This window comes from Tauraco erythrolophus, chromosome 10 (assembly GCF_009769465.1).
Source record: "Tauraco erythrolophus isolate bTauEry1 chromosome 10, bTauEry1.pri, whole genome shotgun sequence".
Taxonomy (NCBI): Eukaryota; Metazoa; Chordata; class Aves; order Musophagiformes; family Musophagidae; genus Tauraco; species Tauraco erythrolophus.
Window position 1 is genome coordinate 32527707 of NC_141474.1, and position 21338 is coordinate 32549044.

General features: G+C 40.9%; 1 protein-coding gene across 1 annotated transcript in view; it reads left to right on the forward strand.

Annotated features, from left to right (window-relative positions):
• The first annotated feature begins 7488 nt into the window (after positions 1 to 7488).
• PATJ (PATJ crumbs cell polarity complex component) overlaps positions 7489 to 21338 on the forward strand; it is a 151287-nt gene continuing 137437 nt past the window's right edge. Inside the window, exons 1-7 of the mRNA XM_086617077.1 lie at positions 7489 to 7510; positions 7592 to 7758; positions 9309 to 9500; positions 10879 to 11018; positions 12814 to 13012; positions 14683 to 14811; positions 16599 to 16766. Coding sequence (XP_086473203.1) covers positions 7489 to 7510; positions 7592 to 7758; positions 9309 to 9500; positions 10879 to 11018; positions 12814 to 13012; positions 14683 to 14811; positions 16599 to 16766 — 1017 coding nt within the window. The remainder of the gene's footprint in view (positions 7511 to 7591; positions 7759 to 9308; positions 9501 to 10878; positions 11019 to 12813; positions 13013 to 14682; positions 14812 to 16598; positions 16767 to 21338) is intronic.

The window sequence follows — 21338 nt, forward strand, 5'->3', positions numbered from 1 at the left end:
GAAGGTTATTTTGTGTTTTTCTAGTGTTTGTTTTCACAAAGGCATCAGTTATCAACTGCTGGGGATCCTGGACTGTTCACAGGAGATGCAGAGACCCTTCAGGTAAACATACCCTGGAAAGGCAGAGCTACTGGTGTAAATTTACATCTGCTCTAGAAGCATTTCCTGAAAAAACAGCAGGGACCCAGAAACTGAAAAAGGCTGAAAGCAACCCTAAGATGGTATTGAAGAAAATGTCATTTTACCCAGCCCTTCTGGAAGGCTTTTGGTTTTATCGGTCATTATTTTGGTGAACGAATGGTGACTTATGTAGGAGTCTGTACCAACAAAAGGATCGTCGCAGTATCAGATACTCGAAGAATCAGTAAAAACGTGGATTTAAAATGCGTGGATGGCTGACAAAGAGCTCAGCCAGCGATGTGAAATATTGCCATCTAACAGCTTTTTGGGAGATTTGTGTAAACCAAATTGGCAGTCTCGAGTTCAGCAAAGTATGCAAATGAAAATTGATACTCCTTTCAGCAACTGGAAGAGAAAGGCCAGGGCCAGAGTGCACTCCTTAATGAACTCGGCCCTCCGAGATCAAGACTGAGGTGCACTGATGAGAAAAGTGCTTGGCTCTTTTGTCGGCAGTGCATCTCTCGGATGGATAAATACACGACTTGCTGTTCATCACTGTCAAGAAAATTGTCACTTCTCACAAGCGCTACATTAATTAAAATTGAGAGTAAGGCCTGGGAAGTTAGGCATTTGGAATCTGAATTTTTTAAAAAGGAGGATGAAATGATATGTTCTTAGCGTGTTGTGTGCTCTGGTGCAACTGCTATTCCTTAGTACAACAGAATTGGCAGTAGGAAGAGGGGAAATCAATCCAAAATTATGAGGTGAAATTAATTTCCAAACCTTTTATAGTCCTTGTCCTGTGCAACTAGCAGGGCTGCATAAGATCTGCCGCAAATGAGCTAGTGAAACAGTGTAGCAGAATAAAAATTATTTTTCAAGGGTTTCACTTGACATTTGAGGTGTGCGTACATACGTATCTTTTAAAAAATCTGGAAGCAGACTACCGTACAGGTTTCAGAGGCAGAAAACACCCACAGTTCCTGCAATTAACTTCAACAAAAATGGTGCCTGTTCAGTATTTTGCGACTAGCAGCAGGAAAACCTTGATTTTATTCCCTCCTTCTGAGCTGCCTCTGCAGGGACTCAAGCCACAGCTCCCACACACGTGCCATCCCAGGCAACGTGCCGTGTCTCTCCGAAGCCGCAGGCAACGTGGTGTGTTTCGGAGTGCTGTCAGGAGCTGCGCTGGTTGCAGGAAGCACTGTGAGAGGTGGTTGTGCAGTTGCCGGGTCGGTACTCCATGGCTGAAGCATTACAACCCCTTAACTCCATCCAAGTCCCTGTCCTCCTCTGGCTTTTGCCGCTCCATTCCGTGGAAGCGGTAGGGGCCGTGCTGCTGAGGAATTCCTCTGTGGGAATTTGAGTTCAGAAGGGCTCCGAATTCACGTTTGGACACTGATTTACTGCAAACGAGTGCAAATAAAGCTTTTCCACAACGTCTCCCTGCCCTCACTGGGGAGTCTGGTGGCCATGTGGATATGCATGCCTTTCAGGCCTATGATGTATAAATACCCTGGCAGGTCAGGACCACCTGAAAACGGGCTTTGAAGCACTGTGTTCCCCAGAGCAGCCCCCGGTCCCTGTGGCCAGACGGAACGCTCTGCTCACAGGCTTAAGCCGGGGGGATTTGCCCTCAGGGCCCCGCTGCCACACCCGCCGTCCCCGGTGCCCCGTCTCAGCACCGAAATGCCGGGCCCTGGCCTTCTCTGAGCCGCCACACGCGCTCAGGTCTCCGGTGCGCTTTTCTCCACCACACCTCAGGGCTCGTCCCTGCTCTCCAGCACCGCTCAGCCGGAGGAGCGGGCCTCCCCGAGCCGGGAACGGGCGCTAGCAGGCAGCGGTGCTTCTCCGCCCGGCCCGGTGCCGGGGCACCGGCGCTAGGTGCCTCCCCGGACGCGATCCGCGGGCCGCCCCCGCCCCCGCCGGAGGGATGCGGCCCGGCCGTCCCCCGGGAGGCGGCTCTCCCGCCGCGCCGCCCCGGCTTCCTGCGCCGCAGGTGAGGCGCGCCCGCTTCCCGCTTCCGCCCAGGTGAGAGCCGGCGGCCATCGCGCCGCTCCGACCGCCGCCGCCGCCTCCCGCCCGCAGGTACCGATCGGCCGCCAGCTCCGCCCGCCGCCCCGCGGGCTGCCCCCGGCGCGGCCCTCCGCCTCCGCAGCGCCCCTGCCCGCCCTGCCCTCCTCGGCCCCGGCCTCGGCAGCGAAGGCGGCGGCGCTGGGCGCTGCGCCGGGCACCGCGGAGGGGCGGCGGGCGGCCGGCGCGCCCCCGAGGGGAGGCCCGGCTGTCCTGACGCCGCGGGAGCCGGCGGGGGTGGTTTGAGGGAGGGGGCGGCTCTCCTGGCAGGTCGAGGCGGCTCGTTTGTTGTTTTTTTTTGTTTGTTTGTTTGTTTGTGTTTGTTTGTTTTTTTTTTTTTTTTTTTTGTTTAGGGGTTTAATAATAAGAAAACAGTTCTTTCGTGTTCCTTGTAAATTTTTCAAGCTTAGAAGTTCAGTGTGGTTCCGGGTCTGACAACTCTCTTCCCCCGTGAAGTGGGGTTGTTAATCAGGTTCACTGCCATCATAGTGATTCTAGGATTTATTGGCCGATTTCGGTAGAACATGACAATATTTAGATCTCAGGAACAAGTTTTCCTCAAGCTTTTCTGAGACTGCTTTATTGCCTCACCAAGAGTGGCTTCAGCGTGAGCTCACCCTTCTATTAGACTTCAGAGAACCTACACCAGCACTTCCCTGGAGGCTGAAGTCTGCAGGAATTCAGGTTCTGCTTGTTGAAAGTTAACATGCTTTGAGAGTGAGCAAGGTTCCTCTTGACCTGCATGGAGACTGGTAATCATAGATGCAGAGTTTGGGTGTTTTTTTGCTTTCCTTATCTTGTGTGTAACAATAGGACACGCTCAGTTTGCCCATGGAGCAGGTTTTTTAACAATATTTAACTTTGACCTGCTTTACCCTGGAGATGTGTGGTACGTTTGTGTTTAGGTACTCACAGCACTGTCCAGTTGTTTCCTCCTTTGAAGAGCCTGGAGCAGTCGCCATATGCTCTATATCACTTTTTATAAATATTGCAGCATCACCCAGAACAGCATGTTTTGGTGGTTTCATCAGAAAGGTGTGAGCATGCTAAGCTTGGTTGGACTGAATTCTTCTCTACGTGACCAGGATGGAGAACTGAGCATAACATGTAGGACAGCAAAACATATGTTAAATAGTCTTGTTTTTTCACAGTACATAGTCACTTGATGGCCTGTAAACTATATAATTTTTAATATCTGAAGTTACAGGTGATGCTGTGTTAGGAGAATTTGGGATTAAAATCACGCTAACAGATGCTGTTTTCCCTTTCTTTAGCCTTTATCAAATTTTAAACTGTTTGGGCTGAAATTTTGCAAGTCAGAGATCTCTCTGATGAGGAAGATGATACACACTGTTATTGGTCACTCCTGATAACAGGGCCAGGAAAAATTCCAACCGCATTAGTGCAGAAAGGTGACTTTGGATTGGGATGTTCCCTGGGCTGCTGCTGTGGCAGGCTGCTCAGCCTGGCCACATTAGAAGCCTTTGAAAAATAGCAGCACTTGGCACTTGAGTGTTAAGTCGTGATGTTTAATGTCCCGAAAGATTATGCCCACGCTGAGCAGGGAGAACATCCCACGAGGCAGGACTTTCCCTGCAGGCACGTTGCCTGGAAGGACATAGGTTGTTGGAAGCCAAGTTGAAGGAGATAGGGCAGAAGCGGTTGTAGTTGTTAGGTAGGTGGGGAGAAACGGGCAGAAGAATCTCTGCTGGCTAAACCGTGTGTCCTCCTCCAGATCCCAGCAGAAACCCCTTTTTTGTGTCTTTCAGCAGCCCTGTGTGGGGGCCAGGTGCTTGTCAAGGCCACTGCCAGGGGCATCGTGTTCCCCTCTGGCTCTGGGACATGCCGAGGTTGAGCACCCTGTGTCTCTGTGCAAGTGGCAGGCGTCTGGCAGGGAGGTGATGGCAATGGAAGACTTAAACCTTTCAGCTCTTCTGATGACCTCTGCTGGCATCAGCATGGGGGAATTCCTTTTTTCTTAGTCTGCTTTTGAAGAAGATCCAAGTCTTCGGATTTCATACAAAACCTTATGAAACTTTCCTGCTCCCTATGATGCATTGAGCTCAGCTCTCAAAAGTGAAGACAGTAAAAACCCAGATGCACACTGTGCTAGAGTGTGGTTTGTTGTGTTTTTTTTTTTCCTGGTGTTAGAAAATGCTAAACTTTCTGAAATTTATTATTTTCTCAATGATTTTATAGTCATATTGGGAGTTGTCACATAAAGTTTTAACTGAGTTTTGCAGTTTTGTCTACCAATAAGATAAATAAGTGGCTATAGAAATCAGAGGATGGAGCTAAGGAAGTTAAATGTGGAGTGGGTGAACTGATTTTAACAAGTCAAACCAAAGTGGTTTGGATCATTCTTCAAAATTATCACCTAGGAACAGACCTCCTAGTTTAGCAACTGTCTGTTGACACCCTGCTCGGACTTAGCATTGATGTTTGGGAATTGTTTAATGATAAGCTGTTTGGGCCCCTAAACGTGAACAGTTCGGTAGTACAGGGAGTTGTGTATTTCCCTGGTGCCCAAAAGCCAGTCTGAGAGACTTGTCCTCAATCACACACAACATGAAATCTTTAAATTAGTTTATATTTTCAGTGATCCCCTCACACTAGAAAGAGCTGTTTACTTTAAAATATACATGCTTTTCTGCTACTCTCTTTTTATGAAAGAAAGGAGATCAAAGAAATACTGAGGGTGGTTTTAACATATCACACACAAAAAATCATTAAAAACCATTGCAAGTTGGCTGGAGGCCAGCTGTGATCACGACGAATCCCGAAGTGCTGTGTGAACTTGAACTGTTATATGACCCGTACCTGAGGTCCACTTTGGTGTCCACCAAAGAGTGGTTGCAGTGGCTCTTGGCAACGCTTTGGAGCAGCTCAAGGAGGAAGCTGGAACTTTCTTTAATCTTTGCCCCCACCCCTCTTTTGCACCTTCTTCTCCAGGGGACTTCTGCCTAGATGGAGCCTAGATCTCTTACCTACATTTTTCTGCCCAATTTTTTCTTTCTTGGATCTGTACCCGTCGTCATAATTGCTATTGTTACACTCACTGTAATGGAAAAAAAGATTAATCTTGAAGACTGTCAGTGTGGCACTTTGAGGCTGCTGTTTCTCATGGTGGGCTTTGCCAGTGCAGCTGAGCTGCTGCGACCGCTCACTGCTGCTGCAAGGTGTGGTGGTCCCGCTCCCCCCGGCACGTCTCGCCCCCCTCCTGCGTGCCGGTGCTGGCAGTCGAGAGCTAACTGGGCAAAAACCTCGCCCTACCAAAACGTGAAGGTGTTGTTTTTTTTTCCTGTGTGTTTAGCTTCCTCTTCCAGCTCACTATGGGATCAGATGAATGAGCGCGAGCACAGATGGAGAGGGAAGAACAAAACACATGGAAGAGGGCTGGGGAGCTGGACCAGCCTCTTCGCTTCGGCTATTAGATGGGCATGGCGCTCTCAAGTCGGCGTTATTTCCTGCCATGCTGGATTTCTTTTCTGGGTTTAAGCTTTTCTTCACCCTACTGCTGGTTTAAAGGTGTTTCAAGCCACTTTTTCTCATATGGGTTATTTTACATCCCTTTCTGATGTTGGTTCGCTTGCTTCAGGGTGGGATTTTTTCTCTTTTAACTGCTGATGTGAGGTAGAAAAACAGGAGGGAAGCGAATGGAGGCAAGTTAAATTGGGAAGAAAGAACAAATTTACATATCCTTTGTCCTGTTTTGTTACAATTCATGCAATATCTTAGTCAAGGAGGTTAAGTTCTGTCTTTTTGGTCTAGATGAAGACTCAGGAATGTGTAAGGAAATGGTATTTTCATCTGTTCTTCAGAATCAGATCTCAGCACAGAATCAAAGGCTGCTGTGCTCTTAGAAGTGTTTTATTTCGAATGGAAAAGAAAATAAAGCTGCAGCACTTACAAAAGTTCAGCTGCATTCCTGAAAATCTTTCAGGGGTTGTATGGGTTTGCCGCTTCGACTCTTGCTCTGAGTTTGATTTAAAATGACCTCCTAAATCTGTTAATAGTCTTGCAAAGCAACTCATTTTGCTTGGCCCTGAGTGGAAACCACGCAAACCCACCGAGTTCTGCAGGAATTCCTCCAGGAGCCAAAGCTGCTCAGATACAGTAAAGGGTGCATAAATCTGAAATTGTGGTTTGTGACACACCTCCAATTTTAGTTTTGTTTTGTTTTGTTTTTTGATTAGGTAAATCAGCTTAATCTGACTCTTGAGAAGAGAAGCCATTCACCTACATACTTAATATTTCGTTAAATTTGATGGTGTCCTCCCAGAACTCAAGATATTTCCAGTGTGAGCACAGACAGTGTCAGAGGCAGAGCTGAAAGGATCAGAGGTCCTGCTGGGAGAGAGCCCCTGGAATGTGCTTACCTTGGTATTACATTCAGCTGTGTATGACCCTTTCTACTCTCGAATTGCAAGATTAAAAAAGTAAATACAGAGAGATTTTTAAAATATATATATATGGCTATTTTTGTTCCAAAATAATTCTGAATATATTATTCTGAAATCACACAGCTCTATACTGGATAGAGTTAAAACTGTGTAAATTGTGCTATTAAACGGCTGACTTCTTTCAGAAGAGCTTGTACTAAGTGAAGAAACTTGTTTCTCATGTATGCTTTGGTAGATTTCAGAATGAAAGGCTCCACATCAACGTAACAACATGCAAGTGAGGGTACAAATTTATCTATATGCTATGCTGTCTCGCGAGTGGAGGGAACTTTATTGTTTTCCAGGAAAATGCAAGGTTTCACCTGTATTGCCGCATGGCAGGGCAGAGCTAGTGTGATAAGAATCCCGTCTACAAATAGTTACTCAAGAGGAAAGTACCTTCTAACTAATAGGGAGATTTTAACCGTATGTATATTTGGAAAGATCACAACTTCAATGTCCATATTAAAAATAATTGGGTTGAACGTAGCTGTCTCTCCATTTTCTTGGCCAATGTTTGTTTTTATAACTTGCATTTTTACTCATATTTGAGAGAGTTGTTCGTATTCTTCCTGCATGGGAAAGGAAAAACACAAAAAACAAGGAAAGATTTTTGGAGGTGCTGAGGCTGCAGTGCAACCAGCTCTATTGAGAGCTTTGTTGAATACTTGGGGTAACAACAGGGGATAGTAGTATTTTTTTATTAAATTTTTTTTAGTTAGCTTGCTATTTTGTTACTGCATTTGTTGACTGTGTGTCTGTATTTTGCTCATATATATAAATTATTAATTCGATATTTTCTTTTTAAACCTTGTCTAGGTTATTCTGAGTGATTCCAAAAATACCCTTCAACATGCCTGAAAATCCTGCTGCAGGTACATAGTCTGAAAGTCATTACTTTTGTTGCCAGTGAGAAATGAAGCTCCATTCCTTACATGTACTATTTTGTGGTGCAGATAAACAGCAGGTGCTACAGATCCTTGATCGTCTGCAAGCGAAACTGCGTGAGAAAAGAGATTCCCAACATAATGAAAACCTGACTGTTCTGCGTAACACGCTCAGGAGCCCTTTGTTTAACCAGATACTGACCCTCCAGCAATCCATCAAGCAACTGAAGGAACAAGTGAGTGTAAAATTACAATTGTTGGTGGATAATAACTATAGTGAACTTGGAACTTAAAACAGGGTATGTAGGTGTGTGTTAATGAGGGCACTCTCACTAATAAGCTGTAACGGTGTGAGGGAATGTTGAGTTGTGTTTTTTTTGTCAAGCTAGACCTAGTATCTACAGAGTCACTACTGAAATGAAGAGTGGTATCGCAACAACCAGGTCATGGAGCAACGTGCTTTGAAAGGGATGCAGAAGAGGCAGGCGTTGAGAACCACATCAGTCGGAGGAAAACATCTGCAAAAGACATCAGCTCTAGTACTTTGAGTTCTGAACACAGCTGGAACTGGGATCCTTTGTTTTTCACAGAAGCTAAATACTGTTTGTCAGCTAACTGGCAGCATCTTTCCTCCTTAAAAGACATCATCACTTAGTTCCTGCTGACTTGTACAAGAATGGTTAACCTGTTTTGTGAAATATAATCTAGAAGACCACCCCTGAAGATTTGCCAAGCTCTGATGCTAGCTCCAAGCTAGTTTTAAAATGACTTGGCTCCCACAGTGGGAGGAACTTGTGTGGATTGGTTTATAAAGTTGACTGACACCTAGATCTTGTGGACGTGGGCATCAATGACATATCTGCATGGACAGGTCTCTGCAGTTAGCAGAGTCAGGCATGCAAACTTAAAATCAGGGACTAACTTGTCTTACCCTAAGCAGCAGCGATTCCTGTCTCGCTGTTACTGCGGATGTAGAGGGTGGGTGTCAGGGGGACAAGACCACCTTGCAGTCATTGCACGTGTTCCTGCCTGGGTGGCATGGTAGTGCTTGTGCCAGTCATTCTCTCTTCTTCTCGTGTTGACAAAGGTGCTGTATCTGCTTCTGTTCCTTCTTTCCAAAGCTTGGATACGTGTCTGCAAGCAATTAAAAGTGTATGAAAATGCAAATATATCTAAGATCATGCTTTGTGACTGTGGCATAATGGATTTTATATACAGAATGTTCAGGAGTATCATAGCTAGAAAATTTCATTTTTCTTGAAATTCTTTTTAAGCATGGCCCTCATGAGCAGTTTCATTCAGGATGAGATTTTTCAGTTTACTGTGTCGCGCTGGGAATATTACTGCATTTCTTCATTATCTGTAAGGACTAGACATTGAACTGCAAGTTCTAGCAATGATCACATGTTCAGTGGTAGTTAGTTTGCACCCTGGACTCTCTCTGGGGATGTTGTTTCTGGAATATTGGGGTGAGAAGAGGGTAATGGGCACGGGCTGGGAAGCAGAATGAAAGAAATGGAGGAAATGAGTGGGGCAGAAACACGGCTGAAACATTCAGGGAACTTCTCCTTCTGAAAAACAGTTTAAACTTGATATGGCCACTTGGTTAGAGCTTGTCTATTAACATTGCCTGTTTTTTTTTATACAGGTGAGCATACTGGTTTAAATAGGCATATATGAACATAGGTGTGCTTGCTTCTTTGGCAGTCTTCGCACAAGATGATGCATGTGGAAATATCTTCTTGTGTTTTTAATACTTTTTCTACACCTTTGTTCATGTTAACAGCTCAATTATATGCCTCCTGACCGTTCAGTAGATTTCGATTTTACTAAGAGAGGGCTACTGGTGTTTGCTGACAGATCAGTTGCTGCTGGGAACGTGTATACACCGTGCAGTTCACCTGAACCCAAAGCATCTACCTTCGCTCCAAACCTGGGAGTTAAGGAATTTAACGCAATCATCCAACAGATGGCAAAGGTAAGGCTCTCAGGTTTAGTGACCCAAACTTATTTTCCTTTCACATCTGACTTTTTCTTGCAGACTTTTGGACTACGTTTTCAAACATGCTCTTTTGTTTTGTGTATCTGGGAGTGTGATGCCTCTGAGCCAGTAAGGGAGTAGAAGTGCTGAGGATCACTTTTCCCTGCGGAAGATAATGTCAGCAATGGAAAGTGGTTTGGTGGTGGTCTGTTTTGGTTTGTTTTTTTTTCTTCCTTTGCCAATGTTTTTGTCTTGCTGTCTACCAGACACACCAATGTAGAAAAGAAATTTCTGTTGCCGGAAAACTTTTTTGGTATTTGATAACACTTAATTGAGAATGGACGTTTTCTGCAGAAGCTTGTTTTGATGGAGAGGCTTGTTTTATCAAGTACATTTTAAGTTGGAAATGTACCAGCTTTCTTAATATATGAACAGTGCAAATGATTAAAAGAACTGGCATGTAATATTTTATTTAACTCTTCATTTAGTTTGTCTTAACTTTGCCAGACAGATGCTGATTTCATTAACACGTGATATAGCATGTACCAGATGCTTATGGAAGTTGTACAGGTGCAGACATCCACCATGTGGGATTGGCATTTATACCACAAATGTATTGTTCTGTGTTACTTTGAACCATTAATTTAATTGGTTAGTCATGCCTTTCTATATTAAGTAACTGTTGCTAATTTACCATCTTAATGTAGCTGTAATATTTTGAGCATAACTCTTCTCATTAGTGTGTCATTAACTCATCAGATAAAAGATTTAGCAGTGAAGAGTGCATATTATTTTGGTTAAACCAGCAGTGATAGCAGTGCCTTCTCTAAGTGATATTTCCCAGTAAACAGCCCCAGAAATCTTGTATTAGGACTGAAAAGCAGGCAGTTGCAAAAGCAAACTTTTTTTAGCATTAAGTGTGGAGCTGCAGGGAGGGGAAGGAAATTAATTTCTTTATTTAAAAGCTGCAATCTTTTGAACACACACCTAAAAATCAGCATTAAAAGCAAGGGGAGCCAAAAGACAAGTAATTTAGTTTAGCTATGCAGCACTTCCAGAAATCCCAAATATATTGCTCTAGACAGCACTTCGTTCATAGTTTTCATCCAGTTTGGAATTCATCTCATAATGTGAATGAAGTGTTAAAGCAGCTCTTAAATTCCCTGAGGTTTCAGAACCTCAGAGTGCTTGCGTATCCAATACTCTGCTATATTAAAAATAATAAATGGAGGAGCTTTTATAGAAATAACATATTCAGTATTTTGCCTTTGTTTAGTCTTAGGAGGAGAATAACTCTCCTCATGTTCATAAATTTTAAACTAGCTCATTCTATTGCATTAAAAATTAGTAAATCAATTTTTTTCTGTTTTATTAGGGGAGACAAATAGAATCGATAAAGATTGAAAAGCCTTCTGTTGGAGGTCTTGGATTTAGTGTGGTTGCCCTTAAAAATCACAGCTTGGGAGAAGTTGGTATCTTTGTCAAGGAAGTCCAGCCAGGAAGCATAGCTGACAGGTGAGATCTTTATAATTGTATTGGAAAATTGCAGTATTTCCGGGAATGGAAAAGTTGAGACTTTCACGTTGAAAGCTCTGTCAGACTAACAGGTTTGTCTGGGTTATCTGGTGGGATGTTTTGTTGGTGGTATCTTGAATTCTGACTTTTCAACTCAATGGACTCATGTTTTGAGGATCAGATTTTCAGATGAGTTTTAAATATCCGAGCCATTCATAAATGGAATTTCCAGAAGTCATGACTCACTTAAGAGAATCTTGAGTACTGATTAAGAAACAAAAGAAAACTCAGAAAAGAATACAAGGAAAATAAAAATTAGCCTGTGTTCGAATTTTTATGCATTGTATCCCTGAAAGTTTGTTGGGTTTTTTCCCCTCCTTGTTTCTTTATTTATGTGCCTATGACAATGCCCTATTTATAGTTGGTTTTACTGTTTGTTTCCTGTGTAAATTTAGATCCAGTCCTCCCGACAGATCCCTACACAGATGCCATCATAGAATCAAGGCTTCAGGCAGTTTCTTCCCGTATTGTCTGTGGGTTTTCACCCAACAACAAAAGACAGAGCAATCCTTTAAAAATAAAATGTGATTGTAAAACCACAAGAGTTGGCATGAGACAAATGCAGAGCTTGGAATTATGTTTCAAGAAAATCTGTCTAGATTTCAAGTCATTGGTGTCACTTTTTAAATAACACATGTCAGGAAGTGCCAACACAGGATGACAAAAAGAGTGGGGAGAGGTTGGAATGATAATGGCTATGGGCCCACAGAGAACACACCAGAGAACACTTAAAGAAAAGCATATTAGGCTCTTTCAAAGTGGAGACAGATGGACTGATCCGGATGTCAAAGGAGGGTGAATATCTCACTTTAGGATTTGATGACCTGCTGCTCACTTTCTTTGATGAGAGAATCTAAAATATGGTTAGTGCTGGGAGAAAGTGATTTCTGGGAAACATCTTGAACGTCGCATGATAAAAAGGAAGTTTGAAATGCGTTAGTTAAGATGTGCAGTTATATTGTGTTGGAGTTTATAAATTTCCCCAGCATGCTTCCCGTTTTGCTTCTGAGACAAGATCTCCTGGAGACTTTTTTTGGATTCCTACAGAGCTTTGAAGGCAGTGTCTGTCTATGTAACAGTTTGGTCTCGTGCTCAGAATGAATATTTAACAAAGGAGATGAGTGATGGTTTCTCTCTTGTCACAAATCTAAATTCATCACTAGGGTGAATTAACTGTGAAATTTATATTATCTTAAAGTATAAGTTGAACTGTGTAGTGCTTGAAGAAAGTTTGATGTCTGAAGTTTGATACAGTAAATTTAAAGTAAAATACAAATATGCAGCTCATTGATCTTTAGATTAAATAATGATATAAAACAATGTCATAGTGTGAGTTGTGGATACTTAGAGACAGTATCATGTAGTGCTAAACATAATGAAGAATAGTTCCTAGTTCATTGTATAACTAAAAAATGGTTTTTTTCCTGCCCTATAATTCAGTATCATCAAGAAAAGATGAGGGAATTTCATTGACTTTTGAATAGAAGCAAAGGAAAAAAGCAAGCAAATTTCTGTACCATGATAAAATCGGAACAAAATATGGCTGGGCAGTCCAGTACAGTGTGGGTTGCTTGTAGTTTTTATGTTGCTGAAGACAGTCTAATAAGCAGATTTTCTTAATATATAAATATTTACCCTTGCATAACTGTATTTTGCACGTTTGTATTTAAATTACACGAGTCTGTGGTGAAGTCACTATGCTGCATTTTAAAATTTCTTTGAATGTTTTGTTAAGGGATCAAAGACTGAAGGAAAATGACCACATACTGGCCATTAATTGCACCCCATTGGATCAGAACATTTCCCATCAGCACGCTATTGCCCTCCTCCAGCAATCCACAGGATCTCTACATCTGGTTGTTGCTAGGGAGCCAGTTCACGGAAACAGCAGAACTTCGGCTGTCTTATTAAGTGATATAAATCCACCTGAGACCGTGAGTCGTTATAATACTGTCAAAATCAGGTTTTGAACTATGCTGGATTTTTCTGGGGGGTCGTAAGTGTTTGTGTTAGCAAGCTTTACATGTAAGGATTTTTTTTCTTTAATCAGATTTTATACGTGATGACATTTCATTTAGACTGATTGTGCAATAAGTGTGAGGCTTCCATTGCAGAGCTGCGTGAAGTTGTTATAAAATAGATCCTGGATTTTTTTATGGGATAGCAGAAGCTTTAGTAGATCAACATATTCTTAGCAGCAGAGTCTGTTCAGCATAGGCTATGTAAAGCATTTTATGAGTATACTCAGCCGAAACCTACTTGTGCTCAGCAATTAAAGATGCTCTGATTACATCTTAAAAGAGTGTAAACATAACCTATCATGAGCACTGCTTGAAATATCCCAACCAATGTAAACTTAAACTTCTCAAAACAAAAAGCGCCTTGTCTTTGTTCCAAAACCAAACAAAAAGTATCTGTGAAAGAACCTCGCAATCCCTGTTTATTTATCAGGTTTTTTTAATCTGCCGATTTCATTGATTGTGAACCCTTTTGTTTCCTCAAACAAGGAGAGATTGTCACTGGGACATGTAATAAGCTGGGGCTGAACTTCCATCTGTGTTCAAACCATATGGTCCAGGTGGCTTCACTGAATTTGGTCGAACTGCGCACCTAAATCCAGGGTTTGCAATATTGGAATCTAAATTTATTATGCGAGTAGGTTTTGATGAAAATCTGGTTAAGAGCAGTGCTTTTCCTTATTCTCAGTAATTATTTCCTTCATGATTATTACAGAGCTAGTGAAATCTGAAGGTTTTAGTGCATAATCAATATTGTTTATTGCACTGAAAATTTAAAAGAATTAAACTTTAACTGCTTTTTCATTGAAAGATCTGCACTGAACAGACTAACAAAATAAAATACAAATATATATCTCTACAGGGGGTCTTTAAACTTCTTTTATGATATTTAACTGACTTTGGCAAAGATTTTCAGTATGCTAATAAATCCTTTATTCACAGAAGACTTAAATCTGCCTACTTTGTTCCATTTTGGTTTCTATGAGATATTAATCTGACAGAAACATTGGCTGGGTTTGGGTTGCTTAACAGCTTTGTTATTTTCAGATTGTCTTGTAGAACATAAGGTCACGGTACAGTGTAGCTTAGAAACATGCTTCCAATTCAGCATGGCAGAATATTGTACTGCGCTATTAATTCAGCGTGTACGGGTGGTGTTTAGACTGTGTAAGTGAAATAACAGAAATAAGAATTTGGGCAACGCTAAGTGAAAACTAGGCCAGTGCAAGCTCCTTGCCTCTGTTTTTCTCTGTTGTTTGCAGTATTCTTGATTTTTTGAAAAACTAAAGGGATAGTTTTCATTTTGGCAAGAAAATCTTAAAATTGCTTTTTCTTAGTCGAGTTTTTTCCTAGTATCCTGTTATCCTGAAAGTGAAGGACAAAATGTATGTTTAAAAACAGATGAGAAATCCCACTGCGTATTTATAAGGAAATGAAGCTGACTGAACAAAATCCAACAGATCTCCAATATGTGGGTTAGAGAGAGAAAATTGCTCTGATTAAGTCTCGTCGTTCCTGGTACATGTGAAAGTGAGAAACATTAAAGATTGATTGAAATTAAAATCTCCTGTTTTTATTAATTGCAGATTCACTGGGGCCACGTTGAAGACGTTGAGCTGATTAACGATGGTTCAGGATTAGGCTTTGGAATTGTAGGAGGAAAGTCGAGTGGAGTAGTTGTAAGAACAATTGTTCCTGGGGGATTAGCAGATCGGGTAATTTGTTGTATTATGTCGCTTCTTGTTTGATTGTAAAGTATAATTAACTGGTTTCGACAGTCTTAAAATAAACTAATATACTTAAACAAAAGGAAGCTGATAGCATCAAAGTCTGAATGCCAACATATACTTTATAAATAAATATGTTGAAGGTATGATTGAGGAAAAAGTCAGCACCTGATATGAATTATTTTGTTTCTCAGACATGATTTGGCTTTTATAACATTGTTGAACATGCAGAACTTCTCAGAAGTTGCCTAACCTTCCAGTATTTTCAATACTTCTGATATTTTCAGCCTTTGGTCAGGCTGGGGAGGACAAATACTCATAATGTATTTGCACATCCTCTGTAGAATTTGGCACATTTGGCAACATCTATAGGGAAAAACTCTCCAAATGAATTGTCGGGCAAGAGAATCTGCCCTGTTGAAGTATTGCAAGATTCAGTTTATAGACTGAAGATATCCTGTTTGAAGTGGGTTTCATTTTAAAGGGGTTTTGATCCCTGCCTTGTGGTTTGACCAATTCAAGGAGACACATGGGATTGATGCAAAGCCTTTTGAAATTACTGATACATTTTAAAGTTGCACAGGTACAGTGTGCAACCTTTGATTGCTGATCTTAGTGCTAATCTTAGTGCTTTGATTAGACTTAGTGCTAATTGCTGCTACATTTCAGGAGTAGAACACCTGCAATAACAAAACAGATTTGGATTTTTAATATACATTTGGTCATGACAAGTTACAGTATTTGAGGTCTGGAACCCAGACAGAGAAGATCCAGTAACATGCAAAAGAGAGAGGCTAAGGTACTTCCTCTCGTATAGCATGGAAACAAAAACTGGAGATTCGGAGAGCTTTACTGGAAAATGTTGGCTTTTGCTTGACTGCCTGCCTCTGAACCTGTCATTATAAATGAGTATTTTTTAATTATTGTGTAACACCTGTTTTGCTGTAAGGAATAAAGTGTTTTGGCTACAAATGAAGCATGTAAGTTAAGAACTCACCACATCATTCTCAGCTGAATGAGACATCATTAAAGAACACGTGAAATAATGAGCGCATATACATGTTAAAATTGGATGAGTTTGTAAATGAGTTTGAGTTAGTTCTGGGAATAACTCTGCTATGATTGCTTTATAAATCAATGCACCTAAGGTGGTGGAGCTGCGCTGATCAATACCAGCTGAGGATTTGGTCCTACGAATGCTTGCTTATAACAGAAATGATGATGTAGGTCATGAATCATAATTATCATGTGAAAAATGGTTTCTGTGGAGTCTTGTTACCTTCAGTGGATTTACTTGCTCGAGACAGAGCTAGTCATATGAGAAAAGAATTGCCAGGCTAATATAGAAGTATTAGGAAAAACTCTAAAAAGACCTAAATCAAAACGCTGTGCTTTTTATTCTAACCCCAATCCGATGAGGAGCATTCTGTGAAACAGGAATACATAACAACCTGAGAGATTATAAAATGTTGTTGCTGTCTGTTTTCTCCTAAGCGAGAGAAGTAACCACTTTCTTAGGAATGTCAACTGACTTATCTCAGTTTTGGAAAGGTTGATTTACCACAGTTAACTACTGTGGAAAAAACAGTGCATGGTTGTGCAAACACTTCCTCGAATTCTTTAGTATGTTGCCATGGTGGTCAGTTTTATGTTCTTTTCTTGCATTGGCTCTCAAGGATGCCTGTACACAGTTTCAATTTTGTAATGGAAAAGATATTTTATGTATATTATATTTAGACCGGAAACATTTTTTGCAATTTTCTTTATTTTTGTAGGATGGGAGGCTCCGGACAGGAGATCACATCTTACAGATTGGAGGCACCAATGTGCAAGGAATGACCAGTGAGCAAGTTGCCCAAGTGCTGAGGAACTGTGGGAATTCTGTTAGGATGATTGTTGCAAGAGACCCGAAGTGTGAAATTATGGAGGCTCCACCAGCTCCTGTGAGCTGGCCAGTCAGTACATTACCTTCCTTTCAAAATGGAAACGTAAGTATCTGGTGTTTACTTATGACATTTTTAAGTGTGTTTATGGCTTGTGATCAGAAAGGCGGAGGAGAAGAGAGTGTTCTTGAGACCTAAAGTGCTTCTCCTCTTTTGAGTTTCCAGATACCATATGCGTGTATTTAAGTGGTCATTATTATAGCCCTGCCTTCCATAATTTTTCCCTTTTTCCTTCGTGTTATTAATACCTATAATCTCGAGATTGGAATGACCAGTTTTACAGAATTTATTTCAGAGTGAGTAATTTAATTACCAAGACCATAAACATTATCAGTAAATGGTACTTTTAGTTCTCCTTCTTAGCTCGTTACATTTTTGCTAATCAATCATTTGTAAGTGGATTTAAAACTTGACTGTGAATTTCCCTAGTCTGAAATCCAGAGCGCCGTGGCCACACCAGAATTATTCAGCACAATCGTCTTTTTATGAAACAGAAGTGTAATGTTTTCATAGTCTACGCTACTGTCTGTGATAGGAAATATATCTAAAAATTTTGAAACTTGTTTTAGCAAATCTTATCATGGTCATATCAAAGTCTCTTGTTTTTGAAGTCATTCTTTTCAGTTTTGAGTAATTAAAATCAACAAATGCTACACTAAGTGTACAGTAGGTCTCGAAACATAAACAAAGCTGTGCTTGTGTACCATCTGCTACTACTGTGCTGCTTAGATTTAGGTGTAGAATCTGAGTAGCCTTTTCTTTCCTGTCTAGTTTCTTGAATATGAGTGAAGAGAGCTATTTTTTTCGAAGCACTGTTTTTAAAGGTCAGACTAGCAGTCACATCGTACAAACTCACCTTCTCGCTTACTGGGCATCGTCACTGCAAAGGCACCCATTGGCTTTGTGTCTTGCCTCTCTCTGGAAGTCTACTGTGGCTGAAGCTGTCAGGAAAGTGTTTTGGGTCCTTCTCCAACTCCTCAGAAGAGGAATTTGGTGTAGTAGGAAACATGAGTGGCAGAGAGATGGAAGGGGGTAGCTGATGTAGATGAGGCTGGAGCCTTAAAAGTGGGCTTGCCTGATACTCTGAAAAAAGGCTTTCCTAGTGAGTCAGCATCATTATGAAGCACTTCTTTTCTGGCTTCATCATATTTTCCAAGGCCCACATTAGGAAAAAGTAACACGGTCCTAGTTTTGTTTCCTCGACAAAGTACTATTTTTCTCTCTTCCTGGCTTCAAAGACGGGCCTGTTTGTCACTAATTGACCCCGAGCATTGTAGATGCTGCAGCCTTTCTAAAATGTTCTTTCTGGGTGTCCTTTTGGTGTCCTCCTTATTCCTGCTATGTAATTTGGAGTGGGGAAAGAAAAAAAAATCATGTTGCAATTTCATCTATTTCTTTCTGAATGTCATCTATTGTTTTCTGAACTGAATAGTGCCTTCATATTTAGATTTGAAGAAACTTCTCTTTCTGCTGTTAAGAGAGATTTGCTGAAGTCAAGAATAATAGCTAATCTGGATGTAGTTATTAATTTAATGATTTTAATGGTCCACCTTTCAGTTTGTGTCTGACTTACAACAGAACTTTTTCCTGTATCTAATTTCTCTCTCGTTTCTGAGTACTTTCACTAGCTATGAAGTTTGAAATAGAAAATATCTTTTTTCTTTTTTACAAACCAGCAGAAACACATTTTAAATATATGGTTAGTTTTTTTTTCAGTTTTATATTAATATTTGATTTACTTTAAATTTCCTGCAGTAGAGAATAACCAAAACTACTTAGGTCTGTGCATGGGCACAGGAAAACAGTTCTATTATCTGTACTCTCTGAGATACTGACAGCAATATTAGCAGCCTGCTTGTGCTGACTGTATTTAGGACTCCATACTTTGCTTTTTCCAGACTTCACTTCTAATGTTTTGCATTCTGCCAGCAACATTACTTAGAGAAAATTTCTGTAGAGCCAGAGCACTGACTATGAAGGGCTTTTGATTGTCAGAATAGCAGGACTCTCAAGGCTATAGCTCCGTTTTAAATGTTGCTTTAGGCTTGTTTACTGTTTTGATTCCCTCTCCTGAAGATAAGTAACAGCATCAAAACTTATCTTCATCTTCATCAGTGTCTTGTAGAGCAAGAGAGCTGGAAAGCATTTAATGAGCTTAATGAGTTGGCTAGTGGAGGGAGGTGTGTGTGATAAGAAAGGAGATAGTTGTCCATCGATTTCTCTTTCAGTGAAAAATGAAATAGGTACAGCCGTAACTTTGGCCTGCTTTTAATATAGGTCCATCTGAAGTTGATACTAGGCAAGCATATGATTAAACTTCTCTTCTGTTCACTCTCTTCAATGTTTTCCAATTTCCCGGTCCATTTTTTGCTGTTGGCAGTGACACGATCCATCTTGGATTCATCACTTTAACAGACCTTACTCTGATCACCTCCTTACTTTTGATCCCATTGGGCTGTATCTGATTACTGAAAACAACCAGCTTCATGTATTTTAATTTATCCCTTGCAATCCCACATCTACGTGCTTGATTGTTTTTCTCTTTGGTATCACCAATGTCTTTAGTGTGTCCTGTTTGAACTGTGTCTTGCAGTTTTGATTTTTACTTGTTAGAGTAGAGTTGCTGAGACATGCTGAGGCCAGCTTTATGGGGACCTTTTTCCATATACTTCTCCAGTGTAAGGTCAGATCACGTTGTAACCTCAGCTAGTGGCTTTTTTGGTTTTTTGCTAATTGTAATAAGCAGAGGTTTTGAAGAATAGGTCATGTTAATGTGCTTCTCTTTTCAAGTGTCGTTTATTATGAGAAGTCGTCTTATCAGTTCAACAATAAAGCATTTGCCAATAAATTCTCTCCCTTCCTCTGTTAGGTCTTAAAAATAATTTTAATTGAATACAAACTAATGAGTCTTTTGCTTCCCATTGCCTCAGGCAACCTGGAGGCTTCCAGTGCTCCTTGCGGTTTGGTGGCGTTAAATCTGAACAGCATCATATCAGACTTGTTACGCTGATGTGTGTAAGATTGACCTTTGGAACTTTTTTTTGGTTTGGGAACTAGCACAAAAACAATCAATAAGCTCAAACACCTACCTCCTCTCCCATATTTGCATTTAAGTAGGCAACTGCTTCTGTAGTAGAGATGTGCCTACTATGTATACATGTGGTTTCTTTCATTTCAGAGCATCAAACCTGTTTCTGTTTTGAGATCCCTTTCCTGCTGCCCCTCACTTCCGTAGCTGGTGATAGCAAGGAGAGATAAGCATCCCTTTTTGTGACAGAAATGTGTGATGTGATGACACTGTGTATTTATACCAGTTTTTCTTGCTTCTTAACTGTCCAGTAGAAAGAGCTCAGGCAAGTGGATTCATGACACTGTTTATCAGGACTAACATATGAAAGGGAGAGAAGAAGTTCTAAGAGCATTCAGGGTTTCTGTTGTCTTGTGGGATTGACTGGGAAGTTTGTTGTTACCAAGTGGCAGTGGAATCCAAAGGGAAATGGCCTCCGAGCAGTCTAACAAAAACCTCTGGTTTCCATAAAATATAAGTATTGCAGCTCTGACAGGTATGTGGAGAAAATATTAGGAAAGAATTTAAAAAGCAACTAATGACTTTAGGTGACACCTTATTTTCAGCAAATCTTGGTTATATCTCTTTTGCAAATATGTTCTCTCCTAAAATAGGAGAATCAAAATCACTGCTCACTTCTGAAGATCTTCATTAACCTACAATATTGTAATGGTACTGGGAAATTATGAGATTATTGCTTTTATTTATTGTTTTGTGCTTTATTTGTAGGATAATACCGACTTTTTTGAGACCTGTGATGTTGAACTTATAAAAAAGAATGGGCAAAGCCTGGGGATAACAATTGTCGGATATGCTGGCACATGTGATGTGGGTGAGTTCTACAGGATTTAGTAAAGTCTAGGATAGGGGCTTCTCAAATACCCTTTATTTACTGTGGGGAAAATGAATAACACTACTTTGAAACAGTGTAACTTACAAAAATCTATGAAGAAAATATTTGGAGAACTTGCTGCAAAGTGAAATTCAGCCAAAAATTTTTTTTCAAGGGTTGTACTTAGCTTAAAAAAATAATTCCCACTTGACTGCTGGACTGTGAATTTTACGTGCTTGTGTTGTTACTGTGCAAGACATTAAACTGTAGCAGGCAGTTCCTGTACAGACTCTTAACACAGTCGGGTTCCTGTCCACGTTGTAACTGGTTTTGCCCCTGCAGTGTATAGCACAGTTCAGATAGCACATTTTAAGAAGAATTTCAAAACCAGAGTATTGGGTGTCCTGGATTTGCGTTAACTTTTAAATGGCGTCTTCAGTATGTACAAAAGAGCTCAACAAGCAGCTTTCATTTGTTTAATGAATTAAAGGTATTAGAGTGGATATGACCAGCCAAATTAACTGGTCCATCCCTCTGCCAGGCAGGAGATGCAGAGAATCTTAGCTGTGTGTGATGTGTGTGCCGCCTTCACAAGGTGATGTGCTTTGGCAGTTGGCTGTTTCAGTCTCTAAACTCTGGGAATAGTTTAAAATACTGGTGCTAGGACATGGGG